General features: G+C 31.3%; 1 protein-coding gene across 1 annotated transcript; it reads right to left on the bottom strand.

The window, feature by feature from the left end:
* Positions 1-1,664: 1,664 nt before the first annotated feature.
* On the bottom strand, positions 1,665-21,761 carry LOC148277175 (uncharacterized). The gene is made up of 5 exons (XM_088233235.1): positions 21,539-21,761; positions 20,164-20,380; positions 16,442-16,665; positions 13,417-13,646; positions 1,665-1,968 (listed from the first exon to the last, which is right to left on the bottom strand). Exons 1-5 carry the CDS (start codon positions 21,627-21,629, stop codon positions 1,828-1,830), a joined length of 903 nt encoding a protein of 300 aa, XP_088089361.1. The 5' UTR covers positions 21,630-21,761; the 3' UTR covers positions 1,665-1,827.
* Positions 21,762-23,454: the final 1,693 nt, after the last annotated feature.

Raw genomic sequence — 23,454 nt, 5'->3', positions numbered from 1 at the left:
AACTCCTTCTAAACGGCTTAACCGATTTACGTGCGGTTTTCAGAGAAACATAGATCTTTGCGCTGTGAGTGTTTGTAAATATCCAAGTCTTCAATATAATGTGTAAAAAAGAAGTAAAGAGTATAAATGTTTTATTCGTCGATCTACCAGGGTTACATTCGAGGAGAATGCATTTACAAAAAAATGGAAAATTATTGTTTTTTTGTGTATAAAAAAAGTTTGTTTTTGAATGTTTACAAACAGCATTTGTTTTTTGGGGATCTCAATCAGATTCTTTCCTTAAATTCTTTAATAATTTCTGCCCATTTATTTCTTTTTACTGGATTTTTAGTAATACTAAAATAAAGTTAAGTAAAATAAATTTTGAAAAATCGTATTCCTACATAAGTACACTCTTCTGTTGGTGAAAGGACCGGAGTTTGACGTTTGCAAAAAGAATGCAATATTTGAAAAAATGTTTTTTTTATGTTTTGGAATTCAACTATAAACAAGTACCTACTTAAATTTAATATTTGAATATTAACAATTAATAGTTTTGGAATTTAATCACAAGTATCTAGGTACCTACTTTAAAAAAAAAGTATTTGTAAAAGACCAGGACAACGTCTGTCGGGGCAGCTAGTGTTTTAATATAATTTTAGCAGGATCCTACCAACAAGTTAAATGAGTAAATCATGACTAAACTCTTTCTTTAAAAATAAAATCAAATTTACGAGTAATTATCTCTTTACAGTACCTATTGAATGCATAAAATTATTACCACTAGATCATTTTTATTATTACTATTATTTCAAATTGTACATTACATTTGTTTTCAAATGAACGGCAAGGTGACCAGTTTTACGTATTAGGCGATAAGATTTCAGTTTTGGTGCCTGCCTAAGGACAATAAAATATTGCAGTATGGAACTACGTTTTTGCCCGGGTTATGGTCCCGTGGCTTGGCGGCTCATCGGATCAGAGGTTCAAGGTTCGTACTCCCATGTCCTACCACAACATGGTACCTTTTTTCTTAGATTAAGTTATTTGCAACCATAGAATCATAAAAGTTCAGAAACCACGTACGCACATCAAACTGAAGCCGATTAAACTACTCATAAAAGAGAGGTTTTACATATTTTTTTTTATTTATTAACGGACATTGGCACAATTTAAAGGGTTTTAATATATCAATAAAAGAATAGTAAAAAACATTTATTTTAAAGGAATGAAAAGTTGAAAAACATAAGGGACATCAAGACAAGATCTGGACTATTTATTTGGTCAGTAGTTACTCTATAGACGTTTAAATTCAATCACTTCGTGTTGTCGTTTTTAAGTGCCGAAATACTGCTGGAATTAAAATGGAATAGGGCGGAATCTTTTTTAAGTTATTCACAGGAATTGACAATGTTGTGTACCTAAGAATCATCTTGTATCTATTGAATAAATATTTGAATCACAAATATTGTAATTTTCAATGAAAAATAATAAAACTACGTTTTTATTAAATTGGAATAGTTCTTCGTAAAGTAAATGCGTGGTTATATTATTTAAATAAATACATTTTTAATACAAATATTTGAAAAAAATAAACGTTTGACAATTTCTATAAGCTTAGTGGAGTTAACGTCGGTTTTGTCCTTGAAATTATAATTATTATTCATATTAAAACAGCCTTCAAATAAAATAAAAAACACTTTTATTAAATAAGTTATTTTAGTGATTTATTGTCCAATAAGTGCAAACCAGAATCAAGGCAACGATTGGCAGTTTTTTTCGTCATTTAATTCTTACTCGTTATTAAAGAGTGCTGAATGTTTTTTTAAAAATAATTATTACGGGTGCCTATCTGAATTTCTTATTTCGACGTCTTAAGCGTTTTATAACTTTATCTGGGTTCGTTGTTTTTGTAAATGTTTGTACTTCTGGAACTTCTATTCTCATGAATGGATTCGTTCGCCTTTCTTCCTCGATTGTCGATGGTACCTGAGAATCAAAATGGCAAAATTAACAATCTCAGTAGTGACAATTTACATAATTATGACCTGTGGCGGTTTGAAAAACATGTTATGTGGTAAAAAAAAAGTTTTTATTTATATGCACATTCAGTGGATTTACATATAACAAAGGCCATAACAAAATGGATAGTGAGCTGGGTAGAAGTAAAATGGATTGTTTAATTCGCCCAAACCAATATTGAATCAACTGCTCCTCAAAAGTAGGGTAAATGTTATATTTTTCTTATTTTATTGTGGTTTTTATAATATAAAAAACATGGTTATACATAAATTAAATATAAATATAAATCCGTAGTGTTTAAAACTGTCTGAACATTTTGTTATTTACCTCTGCATACTGTATTTTTTGTTTATTCTCACACGTAAAAATGTAAAAAAAAAAACGTGTTTTTTTTTATTTATTTGACACTTTATATACATATACAATATATATACATATAAAGGCGGGCATATTGCTTTGAGGCAATTTCTTTCTACCTACCCAAACCGTTCAGTTTGAGAAAATTATAAATACATGGACATATTGAATCTTTAGATAGTGACATTTCAATCTTGACTTAAATGTAAATAAAAAAGGGGCATCTCTAACATTAGTGGGTAGATTATTCCACGATTGAGTGGCTACTACTGTGAAAGAGGAGGCAAGAAAATTAAAGCGATGACAGGGTATTAAAAGGGTTCTCTCGTTACTAGAACGTCCGTGTTGTGAAAGAGCTTGGATGAGCTCTCTCAGATAAACAGGTGATGTGGAATTATTTAAAATATTGTGAAGAAGTGATAAAATGTGAATATTTCTTCTATGCCTGATACTAAGCCAGTGTAGTTGCGTGCGATACTGGGTTATGTGGTCGAATTTGCAAAGATGTTATGATTGTCAAGTTTCCTCGGCACGGATAACCCAAGTGAGGTCATTTTATGACACTGAACTTTTTTTTACAATTCATATTGAACATGTTATCAATAAATCTTTGAAACTTCTTGAATTTATAAACAGAAGCACAACTGACTTAAAAAATATCAATACCCTTTAAACTCTCTCCTGTTCTCTAGGTCGCCCGCATCTAGAGTATTCCTCTGTTATCTGGTCTCCATATTATGATTTATACATCAAAAATATTGAATCAGTTCAATATCGATTTTTAAGAAAGATAGGCGGGAGGTTGGGCTTATCCAGAGCGCAAAACACGTATAATGAGTTAAAAACTAGCTTGAATATATCTTCTCTTCAAGACCGTCGAAATAAATCTGACCTTCTAGTCCTATTTAAAATTCTCCACTCACTCTTAGATGTGCCTGAACTCCAAAGCTTAGTAAAATTAAATATCCCAACTAGAAACCTCAGACAAAACTTACTCTTTCATACCGATAATTATAGAATTAACTATGGTTTTCATTCCCCTATGCCCAGAATCCTAAGGTCTGCCAACAAACATACCAGTCTGGATTTCTTCGATAACAAGTTGTCTTCTTTTAAACGATCACTGAATCAAATTTAGTTATAAACACTTCTCTTCCGCTTTCACTGCCACCAAATCTACTATCAACCATTGTGTCATTTTACTTTCCTTTCTAATAATTTTCTACGTATAAATATGTCCTTAAAAATGTCCATTGGGCGTATATGTAAATAAATAAAAATAAAAATAAACAATACTTTTTTATTTTTTACTATTGTTTATAATGTGAAACAAATTAATAAATAAATAAAATAGAATATAATAGGGACTTGAATAAGTTTTAGCTATTTCCTGACATATGGTGTTATCTTAGACCTCTGACATCGACCGATCTCATCGCGAAGCTCACCATTAAGCTTGAAACGACAGTATATTTTATTTCGTGGAAATGTAAAAAAACCTCTGAGTAATAATGCGAAACCTAGAGAGAAGCCCCATCCCTATGTTCCATAGAACGCAGGCGATGTAAGTTTGCAGGTTAGCAACCAATTGGTGGCCATTTTGTTTTATTAGACACACATAAACATAACGGTTTGATTGGATGCTTTTTTAGCGGTGCTTGACTTTATTTGTAAATAACTTGGATATTTACGTTATAATAAATAAAAGTCGACTACGGTGAGTGGCAGTATGTTTGGTTGCAGCAGTAGGAGCGTCAAAATTGTTAAAGGAGTCAGTTTTCACAGGTAATTGATTTCGAATATTTTTCCATGATTTATATTGATTTTTGGCATTTATTGTCCCGACACGTGTATTATGTTGCTTAAAAACTTTGCATATATTAATATATTTACTTCAGATATTATTTTTTCTCAATTTAGGAGCTAAATTTGTGAATGAAAGTATGTTTACTGTTGATAATGACAGTTGCTTATGGGCAATATTGAGTAGAGGTTGATTCAAATTTTACTAAAAAATAGCAATCTAAACCTTGAAATCGCATCTAAAATGACGTGTTCAAATTTCAGGCCGCTACGATTCGCCGTTTCGGAGATGTGACGGACATACAAACAAACTGAACACAGGAATTTGGTTCCATGAAGGTGGGATTTATGTCTCAATAAATTTAACTAATATACTGTGCATAAATGAATAAATGAATGAAAAAATAAACACACACATGTGTTTTCGGGTTGACAAATTAAATATAGGCAAATTATAGAAAAATAAATTGGAATAACCCTGCAATAATAAATACACAGGTACATATTTAAAAATATTTACAATGCAAATTAATATCCATTTGGCAATTCTCGACCTGAGTAAGTCCTATTGTTTTGCTGCAAACTGTAGCTAACTTAATACTCAATAGGCATAGAATGGTTTTCCTACGTTTGGGCGCCTCTATAGCTTGGCGCATCATTACTCTGAGAAAAAAACATATTTTTTCATCGTGTTAGATATGTCGAAATTTTAACGCACGATTTGTTTTTAAAAAAATCTGTCACTGAAGCACATTGAATTCTTACGGAGACTTACGGCGACTACGCTCTGTCGGAAACAACATGCAGATATTGTATTTGAAAAAGTTTGAAGACAAAAAATTGGAAGCATTCATCAGTGAAGACCCATGTCAGACACAAAATGAACTAGTTTGAGTTGATCACAAAACAGTTCACAAAAGCAAGAAATTGGGTTCCGTACGAATTAAAGCCGAGAGACACCGAACAAAAACAGCGAGAACTTATTCAAGTCTCCAACAAATATACATAATACTGTATATATATATATTAGGTACAAGAATAAAGACAAAACCGTTGAAATATAATAAAATCAGGGAAGAGAGGAAACAAACATGGACGAAGTGGGAATGGAAAAGGGAAAGAGATGGGTGTAGTTAAATTTGATTCAGAAATTGAATGAAAAAAATATACTTTTATAAAGGTGAGGCATGATAATGCCTTTATGGTTAGACGTCAATAAAACACATTTGTTACTATAAATTCTTAATCAAATGTTTATCACCATAAACTTTTGTTTTGTATCTTACAAAAGTTTTACATAAAGGTAAAAAACAATAATAAAAATAAATAAATTCATCAACTAAAATAATAATACTAAGGTAATATAAGGTATTGATTACTGTGGTTCGCAACGTGGACAAACAAATATGGAGTCTTGGTATTTGTCGTCTACTCCAGCGGATGAACAACTTATTTGGCTCTGGCACATTTGATATGATATCCAGCCTCCATTAGACTCAAGTTATAACGTGCCACAATACAGACACTCACGTCCCGATCATTTTTATGGCTGCTTCCGTCTTGTTGGTTTATTATTTTTATTTACTTGTTTGTCTTTGACAAACTTTCTTCTTGGCTGTTCCTCTTTTTTATTTTACGAGTACATAGTGAAAATGGCAGCCTTTTTCTTTTGTCTAAATTTTATTTCTTCTATCTGTGTGCTTTTTGGTAAAAGTAGTAACAGTCTTGGGCTAGAGAGGGTGAAGATTGAATAATTTAGATACTCGTTGGAGGAATCCGTAGATGGTTTAGTAGTTTTTTTAAATTTATTTACAATTTCAAAAAACCCGTCAGGGTTACATTAGAAATTTTATATTGTCTAGTCATTTTATGTCTCGTCTAGTCTAGTTAGTTCAGTCATCATGTGCTTTTTCAGATTGATTTTAAATTTGTCTCCAGTAAAAGTTTTCAAATAGTAAGGTAAGTCGTTGTAGTGTTTAAGTCCATTATGTAGTATTTCTGACTGTCCTGTGTTTGTCTTTGCTTTTTCAATATGATAGTGTTGTTGTTGTCTGGTGTTATATTTGTGTATGTCAGCATTTTTGGCTAATATTATGTCGTCGTCTTGTACGTTTTCCAGTGTTATTTTGTGCACAATTTTGAAAGTCTTAATTTTAGTCAAGTAGTTTATGTCAAACTGGTGTGTTTTTTTGTACAGTTCAGTCGTAGAGGTCAGGTAGGGTAGGTTGTATGTTAGTTTAAAAATTATATTTTGTTGTCTTTGTATTCTTGTTATGTCTGTCTTGTTACCAGTTCCCCAGAAAGCGATCATGTAACTCAATTTACTTTTGACATAGGCTTCGTACATCATAATTTTTTCCTTTCTTGGTATAAAATCTTTAATTTTGTAGAAGAGGCTATGTAGTGATGACATTACTTTAGTGAGTCCGTCTATGTGTTTTGTCCATTTTAATTGTCGGTCCATTGTGAGTCCTAAGTAAGTCACATGTTCTAGTTCTTTAAGAGTTTCGTTGTTTATTTTTATGTTCATGTTACGGTTCTTCTTTTGTGTTTCGAAATGCATTATATTGCGTTTCTTGGCATTTGGTGTTAAAAAGTGTTTGTTTGTCCATTCTAATAGTTTTTGCACGTCATTGTTGATGATTTTAGTCGTTTCAATGTCATTTTTGTTTTCATATAAAATTCCTAAGTTGTCCGCATAGATTGTTTTTTTTCCCATTATGTCACTGTGTATTATATCGTTAATGTATATTATATAAAACAGTGGTCCTAATATTGATCCCTGAGGTACTCCGAATTGCATTGTTGTTATTTCACTTTTATGTTCTTCAATTTTCGTAAACTGTTTTCTTCCTTGTAGATAGTTTTTAAATATTTTGAGAGCTTGTCCTTTAACTCCTGTATGTTGTAGTTTATCTAGAAGGGTATCTATGTGGACTGTGTCAAATGCCTTCTTGAAGTCAAGTATGAGTGCAGTCACTGTATTTCCTTTATCAATTTTGGTTTGTATAAAGATGCAAACTGATGTCATTGCTGTCAAAGTACCCTTTTTTTTTTTAAATCCATGTTGGTCTTTTGCAATAGAATTAAGGTTTTCGAGGTGTTGGTATAATCGATTGTGTGGCACTTTTTCAAATATTTTACTTAGAATGGTTAAGTTTGCAATAGGTCTGTAGTTAGAAGCTAAGTTTTTTTCTCCTCCTTTGTAAATTGGTGTTATTCTTGCTAATTTCATTACTTCTGGAAAGCTTCCGTCTGCTATATCTTTATTTATGAATTTCACTATTGTCGTGGTTATTTCTTCGTTTATTTTTTTGACTGTAACAACTTTTATTTCGTCATGGCCAGGTGATGTGTTGTCTTTGAGCGCGTTTATTATTTTGTTGATTTCTTTGTTGCTCGTATATCTTAAGTAAATTTCTGCGTCGTATTCTATTTTTCTAAAATTTGTTTTGGTTGTATTTTGATTTACTATAGCGCTTGCTAGTTCTTTTCCGATGTTTGTGTAATATTTGTTTATTATGTTGGCTATTTCTTTTGCGTTCTGAGTCTCTTCACCATTTTCTTTTTTTTAATTTAGATATGTCAGTTTTTTTTGTATCATTTTCTTGGGTAATGTTTTTAATTTCTTTCCATATTTTGTAACTGTTCCCATTAGATTCATTTAATGTAATAATAATTTAAGTTGGCAAAGTGTTTTTTTTTCGTTTTTTTTATATTTTTTTTACTAACTTCTGCTTGCAGAATTTTAAATTGTTGGGTAAATGATGGAAAGTATTAGTAGTTAAAATGTTGGTTAACACTGTAGTTGGGATGGCAGCTGTCACTATATTAGGCTTGGCTTTTGACGTAGTCTCTTCTGATTTGGATATTTACAAGTCAAGATGCTATTTAAATAACCCCAACAACAAGTCTATTCTAGCCTTACGCTTTCTCTCCTTAAAATAGTGCTTTTTGTAATTTTACCAGCAAGTTGACACAACAACTTGTTCCTTTGTGGTAATTCCAAAAGACGTCTCTCTTTATCATTTACATATTCCACCAGCTCAGTATCTTCATTTTCATCAAAAACGTTTAGGACTGAAAAAAATCTTTGCCCTGTCAATGTTATTATTTACAGCTTAACTTTTCAATCCAAAGCAGTATAATTGAATATACTTAAAGATAGTTTGCGTCCTTTTTTTCTTTCTAAGATGTCCTCGATATCTTTTTTCATTGATATTTTTGACCAAATCCCTCTTTCAGTCTTTTTAACATTGTTATGGACCATATTTTGCCACACAAACATAATTAAAACGGTTATCAAAGTTGCTTATGCTAAGTGTACAAGCAATGAGGTAAGAGGGGGTACCCGAAACCCCATCTTGCCCCTTTTGCTATATTTCTTAAAAACATTTTTTGATTAAAAAATACAGTTATCCTATTAATAATTATTTACCTTGAAATCCAATAGTAAGAGCTTATATATCATCCATCAGGTAGTCTTAATTACGATATTTATCTTTTAATGTCACAAAGAGCAAAATTAGGTCAAATAATTAACATATTACAACAGAGATGAAAAACATTTTAGAGAAGGTAATTTATAAGTCTAGGCATCTACAGGGCTTATGACCTGTCAATGGCTGGTTTACGTAGCCATTTTACACTTCCAACTTCATAAACAGTAACAGATGAAAGATTTGAAGGAATATAGATGTTCAAATATGGGCAAAATGGTAAATGTTACACAGTGTGTTATGTGGCCACTTAAACCAGCCCTGTAGATGCCTGGACTTCTATACTACCTTCTCCAAAATGTTCTACATCTCTGTTGTAATATGTTGATATAAACAGCTCCCAGGGAGTTGAATCCAGTCCTTGTCTACAAAAATTTGGACAAACTCAAAATATTGTTGATAGGTAAAATGTAATTAATAAAAATTTATAAAAAACACGTTAAGTATCGCTGCACTTAGGAACGTCAACTCATCGTCTCTGTGATTACATCACTGACATGTGTTCTAGAAATATAATGAAATAGCGTGATGCGCACGCTCAGCTATTTGGCAGATTTTGGCTTTTGTAGCGGGGCCCAATCTTGCCTCCTTACCCCGTCATGCCCCACCTTTCCCGTAATTGATCAAGATTCAGATTTTTTTAGTTAGTTGACCTAAAAATTGTTGATAAGGTGGTAAAAACCAAAATTATCAGTTTCATAATTTTCAGTTAGGTTTCTTGTTAGAATATTTGATTCTATAGAGCTCAGTTGTTCAGGCGCATCAGAAAGTGAATTAAGGATCTTAATATCGGCTTAATATCGGCTTAAGATCGGCTTCCGTGGTGTAGTGGTCAAGACGCTTGACTCACACACAGAAGGTTCCGGGTTCGATTCCCGGTGAGAACACAAAAATTATAATTGAATTTTTCTCAAGCCTGGGTATACCGTGGTGTAATTCACCACTGTAATTGGGCCTCCTGGCCTGTTGTGGTGCAAAAAAATATTTAAAAAAATATAAAAAAATAGGACTAACAGATCAGATTTATTTCCAGAATCTCGAAAAGAAGATATTTTATTTAAGAGACCTAGTTTCCAGCTCATTATATGCCTATTCAGTTCTAGTTATAGAAGAACCCTTTGTATTTAAATGAAAAAATAAATATCATTAAACAAATCGGCATTCATTTCGCAACACTACATTATAAATAATTATGACAAATTAAATATTCTTAGCTATTTTGAAAAATAAATTGAATGTTTAATTGTCCGCTGTAATCGGTGATAAGTGAACGTAGTTTCGTAGAAAGCAGCCTGACATAGAAAAGTAAAACTGAGATAATTGCGCTTTTATGAAAAGTGTGAATAATCAAATCTTTACAACAGTATGACATGTTTTTGACTTTGGACAAATGATAAACAATAAATACATTCGTTTTTTTAATACTACATACAAGAATCCAATTATGTATTTGACCAGTTTTAATGACTTTTAAAGTACCGTAAGATTTTTCTAGTGTTGTGGGTGTTTTCTGTAAATTGAGAAATGCCATTTTTGTGATCGACACTATTTTCAGAAGGTGATTATTACAGTTTTTTGTATGAAAGCGGTCTGGTTGTTTTCAACAAAACATAGAATTGACCTTACTGCATCCGATAACACCAATATCTCATTTTTTCAAAATTGTGGACCGGCTGCTTTCTGCATAACTGCTTTCATATTTTGTTGTTATAGTATTAATGTACCTTCGTATTATTTTTTATTTCATCTAAGTGCATTTGAATTATTTGGTGTAAATAAATTCATGTAAAGGGGAAAAAAAACAGAAATGAAATCTAAGATTTTATACTGCATAAATAAAATACTATTGATAAAATTGTATTCACTATTTTCGGTCAATTGCCATTTCAGAAAATGTAAAAAATATTTAATACTTAATTCAACTAATTAAAAACGTATTTCTCATATTTTTAGCTAAATTTTCACTAATGAAAAAGTTAATTACTTTACGTTTTGCTCTAGACTGTTCATTTTAAAATCATTACAATGGTCTGTTTACATGTTTTACTTAGTTTTCTTAGAAGGGTTGGATTCTGAGTAAAAAAAATACATAATTGCTTTCTTATAACGTTCTCTGTTTACTCTTGTAATATAAACAGTCTGCCCCACGATTTTTGACCATTACTGTATTTCCACTGGCGCCCCCAAGGTTATGACTTTCGACTTGTTTTAAATTGTATTAAAAACAAGGCAAGTCTGAAATAAAAACGAGATTTTACGCAAAAAATATCAGATTCAATTTGCGTGAACCCATCTATGAAACAATTCATTAGTAGGTCACGTTTTTGTGAGTATTATCAAAGTTTGGATATTTTAAAAGATGTGTAAAATAAATAAAAACCGTTTAATTAAGTTAATTATACCTAAATAAAGAAAATTGTGTAGCTTTGAAATTTGGTAAAAAAAAAAAGTTCTTGAAAACAAAGCTGTTTTATTGATTTTATTGTAATAAATAACTACTAAGTTAGTGCTTCAAATACATTTTTTTTTCAATAAGTTTACTTAAATATTGTATTTTTGTTTAAATTTACGTAGCATTTATCCCCAGATATCTGAAAAAACGCAATATTTCATCAAAATTTGTATCCCTTCAATATTACTAAATTTATACTTGTGCAATTTATATTTGAAGCATTAACTATATAATTATTTACTACAATTCAAATAAAATAAAATAAACTTTCTCTTTAACCAATGTTTTTTTTTAATCAATTTCCGACTTGTTTTGGAGTATCGTGTGCTCCCCTTATAAGGTTATTTTAAAATGAAGTGTTTAAAAACAAATTGTTTTTATTTTAAATATAATTTTATCATGTTTATTTTAGAGATAAAAAATTAAAGAGTACAACAAAAAAAAATATTGAATTATATTTTATATTAAACACGAAAAAGCGAACATTGATTTGGTACATATGAAAAATATACTCGTAAAAACCATAAATAAAAGTGGAGAAAACTAAACGCAACAAATGATTACTATAATACTTGAAATGAAATTCAACCACAAAAAGTCAGTCGAGAACCTCAATATTTTTGTGTATTGAAAAAATATTTTCTCTGAATTTATGCTTTCAATCGTTTAACACTGATGTTTTTCTATTTAATACCAACTTTCACTTTTATAGTTTTGCCTTGAGTAAAACTGTTATTAGACACTAGAACACAATGCACACAATCTTGAGAAAAATCACGAATATTCACTGCGATCTCTCCCGAAACTCATCGTGTTTGAGAGAATCGTCTTAGCCATGACACCATCATTATTAAATTTCTTCTATTTTGTCTTCACATACATAATTAACCCTTAAAGTGTTTGTGTCCGTTTTAAAAAACAACTACAAAATCTATGAAAACAATTTGCACGAACTAGATGTAACGCTATGGCTAAAGCGACAAAGAAAAACTATATTGTGGCTATATAGTGATGTGCCATAGCCCATGACTGACAGTTTACGAGGTGTGTTCAGAAAATAACAGGAGTTTTTAAATTTCGCCGGCTTGGAGAGTTCGATTGTCAATTTCATCAATATATTGGTATGCATGCCCCTAAAGTATGCAAAAACTGTACTCATTGTTTACTTTGTCTGTAGCAGCCGCAAAGATTAGTCGTGTTTTTATGAGTTTGGCCATTTTTGTTTGTTTAAAAAATGTATCAAAGAATTTGTATCAAATTCTGTATAAAAAATAAATAAAGTTTAACAAAGTATGTGAAATGTTAACGAATGCCTATAATGAGTATATTATGAGTAAAACAAGAGTTTACGTGTGGTAAACGCGTTTCCAAGATGGCAGTAAAGACATTGACGATGACGAACGGCCCGGACGCCCCAGCACATCAATAACCGATGAAAACGTGGAAAAAGTTAATGAAATGGTTATGAAAAATCACCGAATCTCAACCAGAAAAGTCGATGATGATGTTGGCATATCGATTGGCTCGTGCATGAAATCTCATGAAATGTTTTTGAACGTTTTGGGCATGAAACGCATGGCAGCAAAATAAGTTTCAAAATTGTTGAATTTTTAACAAAAACAGCGGCTAATGGAAATTGCTCAGGTGTCACTTAATGAAGTCAATGACGATGCAGAATAACTTAAACATGTTAAAACAGGTGATGAAACATAGATTTACGGACATGATGTCGAAACTAAGGCTTAATCGTCCCAGTAGAGGAATCCTGGATCGCCAAGACGAAAATCACCGAGCACGCCGAACACGTCTAACCTTAGCGGCTGCCACAGACAAAATAAACAATAAATACAGCTGAAAATTTTAGCATACTTCAGGAGCATGTAAACAAAAAAAATAATATTTGAATATCGGACTCTCGAAACCGGTGAAGTTTCCGTCCTTTTCTGAACACACCTCGTATACGTTAACAAGTTAGAACTTGATGCCAGCTCGAGTACTTTGGTAGTTGAAACAATATGGAATGGCAAAATAGTTGCAATCTGCAATATTTTCTAATAAAAGTGAGTTTAGTTTACATGTTTATAGTTTATTTAATCTATTTATAAGTTTTTATTTAAGCTATTTAAAAGTTTTTATCTAATCCATTTAAAAGTTCAAAACCTAGCTGAAGAAAATTAGGATAAAAGAAAAATATATATATTTGAATGACATGTCAAATAATATAAAAATAAAAAAAATTACGTAGGACTTTTAAATTATAAATGTAAATAAAATATATTAAACATAAAAAAAACTAAGTTTTACCGTGGGTTCGTTAGCACTTTGTTTCGAAATCGCCCACTCTAGTTTCTGCGCCACTTCGAGATTCTCCGGCTCCACAATCCGCGCGAACTTCAGGTTGGGTATAGTATACTCGTGCCCGCAGAACATGAGCGTCGGACCGGGTAAGCATGCCAACTTGTACAAGCTCTCCTTCATCGCTTCCGACTTGCCCTCGTACTGGCGCCCGCATCCGCCGACAAAAAGACAGTCACCTGAAAAGTCGGATTCAATCGTGCATGAGAGGTCAAACCCATTGAATTTTCAAGAAGCAATAGATTAGAATAAACCAACATTGCGACTGTTTATGTAACTGCTATTTGGTTATGAAGAAAAATGATCAAATATGACATAAGCCTTCCATACTCGTTATTAAACTCATAGAGAAAGAGGCAATGGAAGATGCAAAATTGAATTAAATTTGTAGGATCTGAATGCATGTGGATACATGGGGCTTCCTACCCAGTTGATGATTTACAAAATAAACAATGTTTAGGGTTGATGTGTATTTATTACACGATAACATAGTATAATATTGAAAAAAGTAACTGTTTAGACATTTTATGTTTAATCACAGCACTGTGAGCACTGAGCTGGACTACACGTCGGAACTCACTGTATGCATATTGTAACTGAGGATGTTATAAATATTATCCAGTGTTCATTTACAGCCTGATTAGATTTTGAGGTCATGTAGTAATTTCGTGTTTCTCAGCGATTTAACATTTGCCTTTATCAGCAGTTTGTAAATGGCAAATTAAATGTTTTGATAATTAATTGTTTACAAACAGGGAAAAAGTGATTTTGTTTCTGCATGTACTTAATTTGATAGCAGGTGCGAAAGACAAAAATTAATTTCCGGGTGACTCATAAATTCAAATTGCGGTTTAAGAAATTTTGATTTTTAAAACTAACTTGATGTTTGTAAAAAGAAAAAAACATATGCGCGGAACCGGCATGATGATTAACGGCTTTTAAAAACAGTTTTTAAGTTTATAGGGAGAATTCTTTCACTGCAATTAAAACATTTCCACGAAATATGAAAGATTTTTTAAAGAATTATTGAAATCAGCATTACGTAACGGGTTTTTTTAATCTCTTACGTTATGTAAACTGTGACGGTAGAATATCATGAATCATCATCATCATCATCATCAGCCGTCTCTTGTCCAATGTTGAACATAGGCCCTCCCCCTTTAGTCTCCATATTTCCCTATCCTGAGCCAACCGCATCCAACCACTTCCTGCAACTCGTCTTATGTCATCAGACCACCTTGTCTGAGGCCTGCCGACACTTCTTCTACCCGTTCTGGGTCGCCATTCCTGGACTTTTTTGGTCCATCAGGAGTCTGTGATTCTGGCTATATGACCAGCCCAGTTCCATTTCTGGTTGGCAGCCCTATGGACCACATCGGTGATCTTTGTTCTCGCTCTAATCCATGTATTGGTTTTTCTGTCTCACAACGAAATACCCTGCATTCTCCTTTCCATGGCTCTCTGTGTCACTGATAATTTGTGTAAAAATTTTTTCGTGCACACAAAAGTTTCACAGCCATATGTCAGTACAGGGAGAACACAAGCATCAAAAAGTTTATTCTTTAAGTAATGTAAATACTTCGGAGTGAATATTCGGATATCATGAATACTCAATGGTGTTTGAAAGTAGATAGCGGGTTAACTGCCGATATGTGCATAAAAACATATTCACATTATGTGCAAAAGCCGTGAATTCTGACTTGTATTCGTATAGCTGCGGCTTCTGGGTGCGTAAAATTGCGCATGAGATTTTGAATCATTTCTACTCCCTAGAGAGTAGTTAATTACGTACTGAAACCAGTTTATTGAAATGTTTGCCAAGAAAATTATAAAGACGAGATTCGAGGGTGTCATAGTTTAGCATCTCAGCTATCATTAACAATTATGTTCTTTAAGTCTAGTTCAAATTCACTAAGTCCAATAAATCGATTATGTCTTTTCAAGAAACATCTAAAATGTCACTACCTTTTCTTAAACCTTTAACCATTTTTTATCATTCCTCATCCATCCCATTTCCTTTAAACTCTTTCCCGACGTTTATTTACTGTTTTCATTACAACATCCTTCCAGTACTTATTTTTCACTTCCTCTTTCTATGGTCATGATACAATATTCTTATTTATAAAAAAAATAATTTTAAATTCCCACGAAAATGTTTTATTGCATTGGCCACGCCTCTAATACGTCACAATTCGATTTAATTTTGACCTTAGTTTGTTGTCGTTTTAATTTAAATATAACGACGTCGATGCGACGTCACGAATCTTGATGTCACATTTCAAGGCCAAACATGTGGCGTTTACCTGGAGAAGTATTTTAAAACTATTTTATTTTCAAAATTTAAAAAGAAAACATTTTTCCACAATATTGATTTCTAAAGCAGATTTAATTTTTCTTAATCTGTTTAACATGTCGCCGGCCTCCGTGGTGTAGTGGTCAAGATACTTGACTAGCGCACGGAAGGTTCCGGGTTCGATTCCCGGTGAGAACACAAAAATTAAAATGTGATTTTTCTCAAGCCTGGTTATTCTGTAATGTACGAGTAATTCACCACTGTAATTGGGCCTCCTGGCCTGTTGTGGTGCAAAAAAAAAAAGAAATGTTTTTATTGTTATTCGTAGTATGTGATATTTCCCTATTCCAGCACTTATTTATAACAGGAAAGTTTTTAACAACGAATTTAATTTTCAGATAGTAATACTAGATTATCACACGTCTTGCAGTTTCAGAGCTTATCAACATTTGAGCCCTATTTATGGCTAAAACCATAAACAATTTGGAAATTCTGGACGTCTTGCAGCCAAGTAATTCAAAGACGTTTGACATTTTAGCAGTTCAATAATTTATTCATATCAGTTCGGAACACCACGAAACAAAACACAAAAAATATTATTTACATTATTAATTGAATCATCATTCACTTCGTTACCCTTCATTTAAAACTATTACTTATCTTCATAATATTTTTAAATACCTGTGAAAACCACTCCCGGCACTCTCTTTTGCGGTCTGACGTAATAGCACATATGGCCTGTCGTATGACAAGGCGTGCTTATGCACTCAATAACGTGTTTGCCCATCTTGATAAGCTCATCGTGAGTGACAAAGTCCGTCAAGTAAGGGATGCGGTCATCCCCTCCATACACCCGAATGGAAGGGTCTCTAGTCACTAGGTCTTTATTTCCACCTACGTGGTCACTAAAATTGGATTATTTATTAATTATTAACATATAACGCAATTAATCACTATCATAAAAACGACAACATCTTTTTTTTTACATTTCCACATGTATACATTTTATTTATACACTATACATCATTTTAAACAATATTCCCAAGGATTTGTCGTGAAGAAAAAATCATTTCCGGACAGGCATATAACGAATTTTGTTTTTTTTTCATTGATTCAGTAAGAAATAAAAAAAAAATATACCCTAATCTAATTTATTTTTACAAGAATTAATAAATAAAGCATAGAAAATAGAACAAAGTGAGTTTATTCAGTTTAGATTTATATTTTTAATGATCTTTGATGCGGAAAGTAATTGAAAATCTCACATAGAAGGGCATATATATTAAATCGAGATTTTCGATTAAGAAAACTGTCATTTGATACGCAATACATTCATAGATCAAAATTGTGCCTATAACTAATACAAAAAAATAAATTAAGTACTTTAAAACAAACTAAAAAGCCGTTTTATTAAAAAAATTAAAATATATTTTATTTGGAAAACCAACACTTCCACATTCATATTTATAGTAAACAAACAGATATAGTGTATAAACTCAGAACTAATAACAGATTTCCACAAACCATACAAAGTTAGTAAAGAAAATATATTTCAAATTAAATAAATACACATAAGTTTAAACATAAAAAAAATAATTTTAATGTACTCGTAAATATTTTTCAAATATCATTTTTTTAAATATTGTTTTTAAGAGTACCTAGTAAGGTATTGTAAATCGAGCGGGATTAGGCCATAATTTTAGCATATAAGAGAATTACACTTCATAGTTTATTAATATATTGCCATCATATTAACAGATTTCTTTGCTAAATTTGTTATAATACCCTCACAATTCGTGGAAAATAAACCTTTATGTGTTTGTTAGAATTGGTTCCACAGATACTATAGATCTTTATTTGCCCATGCGTGAAATTCTGTACTGGGGTACTGCCTTAAAGGAACTTAACTTACGGAATTCCATATTCTAGAATCAAACAAGGCGTAGTATATTTTATACTAGTCCGCCTATAATTGCGCAGTTGGAAGGTTGTGTGTGGGGTTGAAGGATTTAAAAAAAATTATAAATGAATAAAAATAGAACCTGTCTCAAATCGCTACAATCAAAACAACAAACCACTACTTAGTTATTTCTTGAATTTTTTTAAAAGACAAATTAACTTATGACTGATTTTATTAAATATATTTTTTTGCTTGTTGTTTAGAGGTCAAATTTTCAAAATATGAACGGACCCCGTATGACGTGCAACGATGTACTATAAACAATCATTGATTTTTGTGTAAAAAGCTTTGTTTGGAAGTTAAAACTATAAAACTGAAGATACACTATTTATAAGAAAAATTTCATTTTACAAATTTATAACCAAGAAAAAAAAAATTGAGATGAATAAGTCACTCAGATACCAAAATAATTTTAAAATCCTTAAATTCCATATATTGTTTTGTCCTCAAAGATGTCAAAAATTACAATAATCTCCCCAATGAACTGAAAACTATTTAAAAAAATATGTGTATAAATAAATTCAAGGTAAATCTAAAGAAATTTTTTGAACAATTGTAAAAACTACAAAAATTTTAACTAATTTTTTTAAATTTTACAATGAGTATTAATGTATTAATATTTTCTGCTTTTCTTTAAATATCCTGTATTCGTTTTTTTTTCTTATTTACCTGTATATTCAAAATTATATAAACTCTTATAAATAAATAACTATAATAGTGTAAGTCACTCTCTAGCGCAAGAGTAAGTCTCTTTTTTTGGATAGTTACAGTTATAACATTTACTAGATGTATAAAAGTACATTTATATAGAATAAAAAAAACATCTACAATTTATGAAATTTATTTATAACATTAAAAAAAGACTCAATAGAGCTTTGTCTGTTTTTTTTCAATGTGATGGTATTTTTTGTATAAATATGTAACATTTATTGTAAAACTAAAACAAAAATAACTCAAACATACATTTAATGTCAGTTTTGTCAAGATTTAAACACTCACGCATGTTAGGCAAATACGCTTACCACTTGACCATAATCCGGACAAAATAATATTGTTGATTTGATAACAACAAAATGAAATGAAACAAAACTAAATTTAATGAGACATCATTTTATATCCCCAGAATTCTGAACTCCCCGAATTTTTGCTGTTTTTTTTAAATTTATTTATATCCCTTTTACTTTCCTTGGTTCCTTTTTCTCTGTCCTTCTAAACTCATTATCTTATTCCACATTCCTCATCATTGAATATGTATAACATAATGTTATATATTTTTTTATTAATATTATTTTATTTTTCGTAGTAAACAAATGTATTTAAAAGGTAATTTTTCCACTTTTCTTCCTCTTTTTAAAATAGATGGTACAGAAACTCCATTCATGACTTCATTTAAAAACCTAGGTATTATCATTTGTAAGCATTTAGGGTGACACAATCAGGTTAACGAAGTTAGTCGTAAACTTTATAGCAGTTTGCACTCACTTTAAAGATTACAGAATTTCTTACCAAATAATGTTGAGCAAACATTAGTCCAGAGCTTACTTCTTCCACTCCTTAACTATGCGGATGTATGCTATCCAGATGCTGACTCTGAATTAATTGATAAGTTAGAACGATTGCAGAATATTTGTATTCGTTATATCTTTGATCTTCGCAAATTTGACCACATAACCGAGTATCGCTCGCAACTACACTGGCTCAGTATCAGACATAGAAGAAACATTCACATTCTATCACTTCTTCACAATATTTTAAATTATCCCACTTCGCCTGTTTATCTGAGAGAGCTCATCCAACCTCTTTGTTCTAGTACTGAGAGAACCCTTTTAATACCCTGTCATCGCTCTAATTTTCTTTCCTCCTCTTTCACAGTAGTAGCCGCTCGATTGTGAAATAATCTACCCACTAATGTTAGAGACGCCCCTTCTTTATTAACATTTAAGTCAATATTTAAATGTTATTATCTAAATAATTCAATTGTTCCTTTATCCTTCCCATACCCTCTCCTCTCTTCATAGTATAGTGTTATTTTTTTTATATTTATTTTTATTTTGTTAATCTTTGTTTTTAATTTTTGAATAAAAGTGTAAGATTCATTATGTCTATGTATTTATAATTTTCTCAAACTAAACGGTTTGAGTAGGTAGGAAGAAATTGCCTAAGGGAATATGCCCGCCCTTATATGTATATATATTGCATCCCAATTTAAAAACAGCTGTTAGTTTTCATTAATGAAGTTATTTTTATTTAATCTTTTGATATATATTGATGGTTTTTTAGTACAAAATTTCGACCAACGCTTCTTTCGACCAGTCTGTTTTTTTGGTGGCTGGAAGATATTGCTTTTAGTAAAAAGTCCGGCAAAGTATTTATTTTTTTGTACTTGAAGTTTTCAATAAATAAATAAGCAAATAAACAAACAGAAAACATATTTAAAACAAACCTATGATGATGAGTGTTTAAAATGGCTGTTAGCTTATATCCTTCATCGTCTAAGACACTTAACACAGATATAAAATCTCCAGGATCAATTACTACAGCCATCTTGGAAGAAATTTCTACAATAATATAGGTATAATTATCCTTGAAAGTTGGAATAATTATAACTTTTAGTTGTCCAAAGCGTTCTTCAGTTATATTACGGTGAGACTTATCTAAATCTGAAAAAAAAAAACATTTTTAAAAGAACATAGAATCTATTATGCAGTATTATTTTTAATATAACTAATATTCTGGAAATTGAGATGACAACTTTTTTATGGGATTCTAGAACCTCGTTTCCGATTATAGAAAAATGAAGTTTCAATATATTATTATGGTTTGCAGCTGAGCATACGGATGGTTAGTTTGATAAGGCAAGCAACAAACTTTTTTTTAAAAACCACTGTTCTGCCACATTGAAATCGTTGATCATATCGTTAACATAAGTTAGAGATTAGCACATACTTGGGATTAACATTTACGGTGCGATATGTATTTATCTTTAACGAAAATGGTGAATGTTACATAGGGCTTATGACCTGTCATTGGCTGGTTTAAGTGGCTTTAAATAAAGGTTTCAGCTCTTTAACTTCACTAAAATCAACAGATGGAAGAATTGAAGAAATATGGATGTTCATACATAGGCAAAATGGTGAATGTTACACAGTGTGTAAAATGGCCACTTAAACCAGCAAATGACAGGTCATAAGCCCTGTAAATGCCTTGACTTCCATATTCCCTTATTTAAGGTATTGTCCATCCCTGTTGTAGTTTGTTAATCTTAATGACTCCCGAGGGGATGAAATCCAGTCTTTTGTCTATGAACATTTGGACAAACTCAAATATTGTAATGAAACCAACTGGTCCAAGAAGAAGTTTACAAGTTGGAAAATTGTTTTCAGGCGTTGCCTAGCATGTGAAATAATTCAGTCAGATGAATCTCTTCACAACAATAAAGGTTTCAGCTCTTTTACTTCACTAAAATCAACAGATGGAAGAATTGAAGAAATATGGATGTTCAAACATAGGCAAAATGGTGAATGTTACACAGTACACCAGCCAATGACAGGTCAGAAGCCCTGTAAATGCCTTGACTTCCATATTCCCTTATTTAAGGTATTCTCCATCCCTGTTGTAATTTGTTAATTTTAAAGAAAATGTTGGTTCGTTGTTTATCCATAAAATGAATATCGAAATATAACACTTTTTTTTAATATCTCGTAAGGTTTTTATGCATTTGGCAGATTGGTGTTTAAAAGAAAATATGTGAAAATATTCCATCAAACGCGGGCTTTCAACTTTTGGGCAAAGCAAATGTGATTAATTTTTTAAATTACCTCTGAGATGCAGCGATGGAAATGTATGCCTCAAAAAATTCCGAAATGGATTGAGTTTGGTAAAAGTTTTCGTCCTTTCCAAGTTATTCATGTTTGTGATTTTGTAATAATTATTTCTTTAAAAAATAATTATAAATTTCGGTTAATAATACACAAAAATTTAAAAATAATGCCAAATAATATGTAATTTTAGTTATTGTCAATGTTCTTGACTTTTGTTTCTTTTTATGTAAATAACAAATGGAATTTAATTTTTTTTGAACGGTTTTAAATAGTTACGTAGGTACTGTTTTTTAAAGTACCTACTATTCCATCGAAACTAGATTAAGGTAAATGTCGTATTTTTAAGCGACTATTTATATCTTGTTAACGATAACATTTATATGTTCTAGTTTGTACCGTATTTTTAAGCGACTATTTATATCTTGTTGACGATAACATATGTTCTTGTTTGTACCGGAAGGGAATTGCATTAAAAAATACTGTTATTTTTCCGGGACAATATGTATACAAAAATAAATGAAAACCCGCATAATCAATCCATAAAAAAGAACTTCCTTTTTTTTATAAAATAAATATTTGCGTTCTTATAATTTACGAAAATATTTGATTTTAAGGGCCATTTTCAACGAGTTGTAAATAACTCACTATTAGAAAATGGGAATTAAGTTGGGGTAGAGTAGGATTCGAACCACGGACCTTTGATCCGTAGGTCCAAAACACTAGCCACGGGACCACAACCCGATTTTAAATAATTACATATTTATGTATTTATTTATTTATTATATATACGGCCTAAGCCAATTACAACAGTTACATGAAGAAACATAAATGCAAGAAACTGAACCAAAAGAACATAAAACTATTTGGCAAAGACAAACAGGGGCAAAACAATAATTGTATACAATATATTAAAAAAACACGAAAGACCTAAAACTTTGAGCTAAACCAGCTATTATTTGATATGACTTGTTATCATATGTAATTATAAAACTAATTACTTCGAAATAGCCGAAACTATTTCAAAATGACAAAATATGTTGTACCTAAAGAGATAAGTTACATCAAATGCTACTACTACCACTACACTACCATCACTCCATTTCTCCAAAGAGGTAGGCAGAGAGAATGGACCGCCATACACGTCTATCCTGGCATACATTTCTAGCTTTTTCCACATTCATACATCTTGTCATACATGCCCTTTAATTTTGCATGCTTTTGACATCACCAGACTTAAGATTTTGGTTCATCTGATCATGCAACGTCTTCCTTGGGCGTCCTCGTCTCACATTACCTTTCATCTTCACCATATATCCTTGTTTTATCATTCTTTCTTCATCCATTTGTTCTACATGACCAAAACATCTAGAGACCCTTTCTTAATTTAATCAATTTTACCTGACTCAGATTTACACTCTGGCCTAATTTCATCATTCGTAACCGTGTCATACATTGATTTCCCACACATTCGTCTAAGAGATCGCATTTTAACTGCATACACTCGGCTTTCATCTTCTTTCTACCAGTTTCATGTTTCACTTCCATACATAAAGATTGTGACTAAAATTCTGTTGTGCTCGCCAGTTTAGCTTCGATTGACATGTTTTTATTAGCAATTACTGTGCTTTGTACGCCGTTCTTTTTGCTGCCCAAATTCACTCTCCTTTCAACATATTTTTCTACTCTTCCATCTCTTGAAAACATGCTTCCCAAATAAATTAATTAGATCCTCGATTCCCAGATACATTAATATAGATAAATTCAGTATTATTAAAATGTATACTATTAGCTTTGTGGTCAAACGTTTCAAATAAAATAAGCAAATGTTTATACATAACTGACTTTTCTATGTCTACCGGAATTATAAACGTATCTATCATCTATCTCTTTGTGAGGACAGTTATTACATTAAC

Source organism: Micrasema longulum, unplaced genomic scaffold, assembly GCF_059751315.1.
Source record: "Micrasema longulum isolate JH-2025_06_02 unplaced genomic scaffold, ASM5975131v1 h1tg001077l, whole genome shotgun sequence".
Taxonomy (NCBI): domain Eukaryota; kingdom Metazoa; phylum Arthropoda; class Insecta; order Trichoptera; family Brachycentridae; genus Micrasema; species Micrasema longulum.
The sequence above is the reverse complement of the archived record's forward strand: the minus strand, read 5'-3'. Positions and strand labels throughout refer to the sequence as shown.

What these genes read in the sequence shown, in the direction of transcription:
- LOC148277175 (XM_088233235.1), bottom strand. Translation starts at nt 21,629, where the DNA reads ATGAATAACTTGGAAAGGACGAAAACTTTTACCAAACTCAATCCATTT. An exon ending in GCCGGGAGTGGTTTTCACAG is followed by an intron (nt 13,647 to 16,441) that starts GTATTTAAAAAT and finishes CCGACTTTTCAG; the next exon opens with GTGACTGTCTTTTTGTCGGC. An exon ending in AAAGTGCTAACGAACCCACG is followed by an intron (nt 1,969 to 13,416) that starts GTAAAACTTAGT and finishes TTTGATTCTCAG; the next exon opens with GTACCATCGACAATCGAGGA.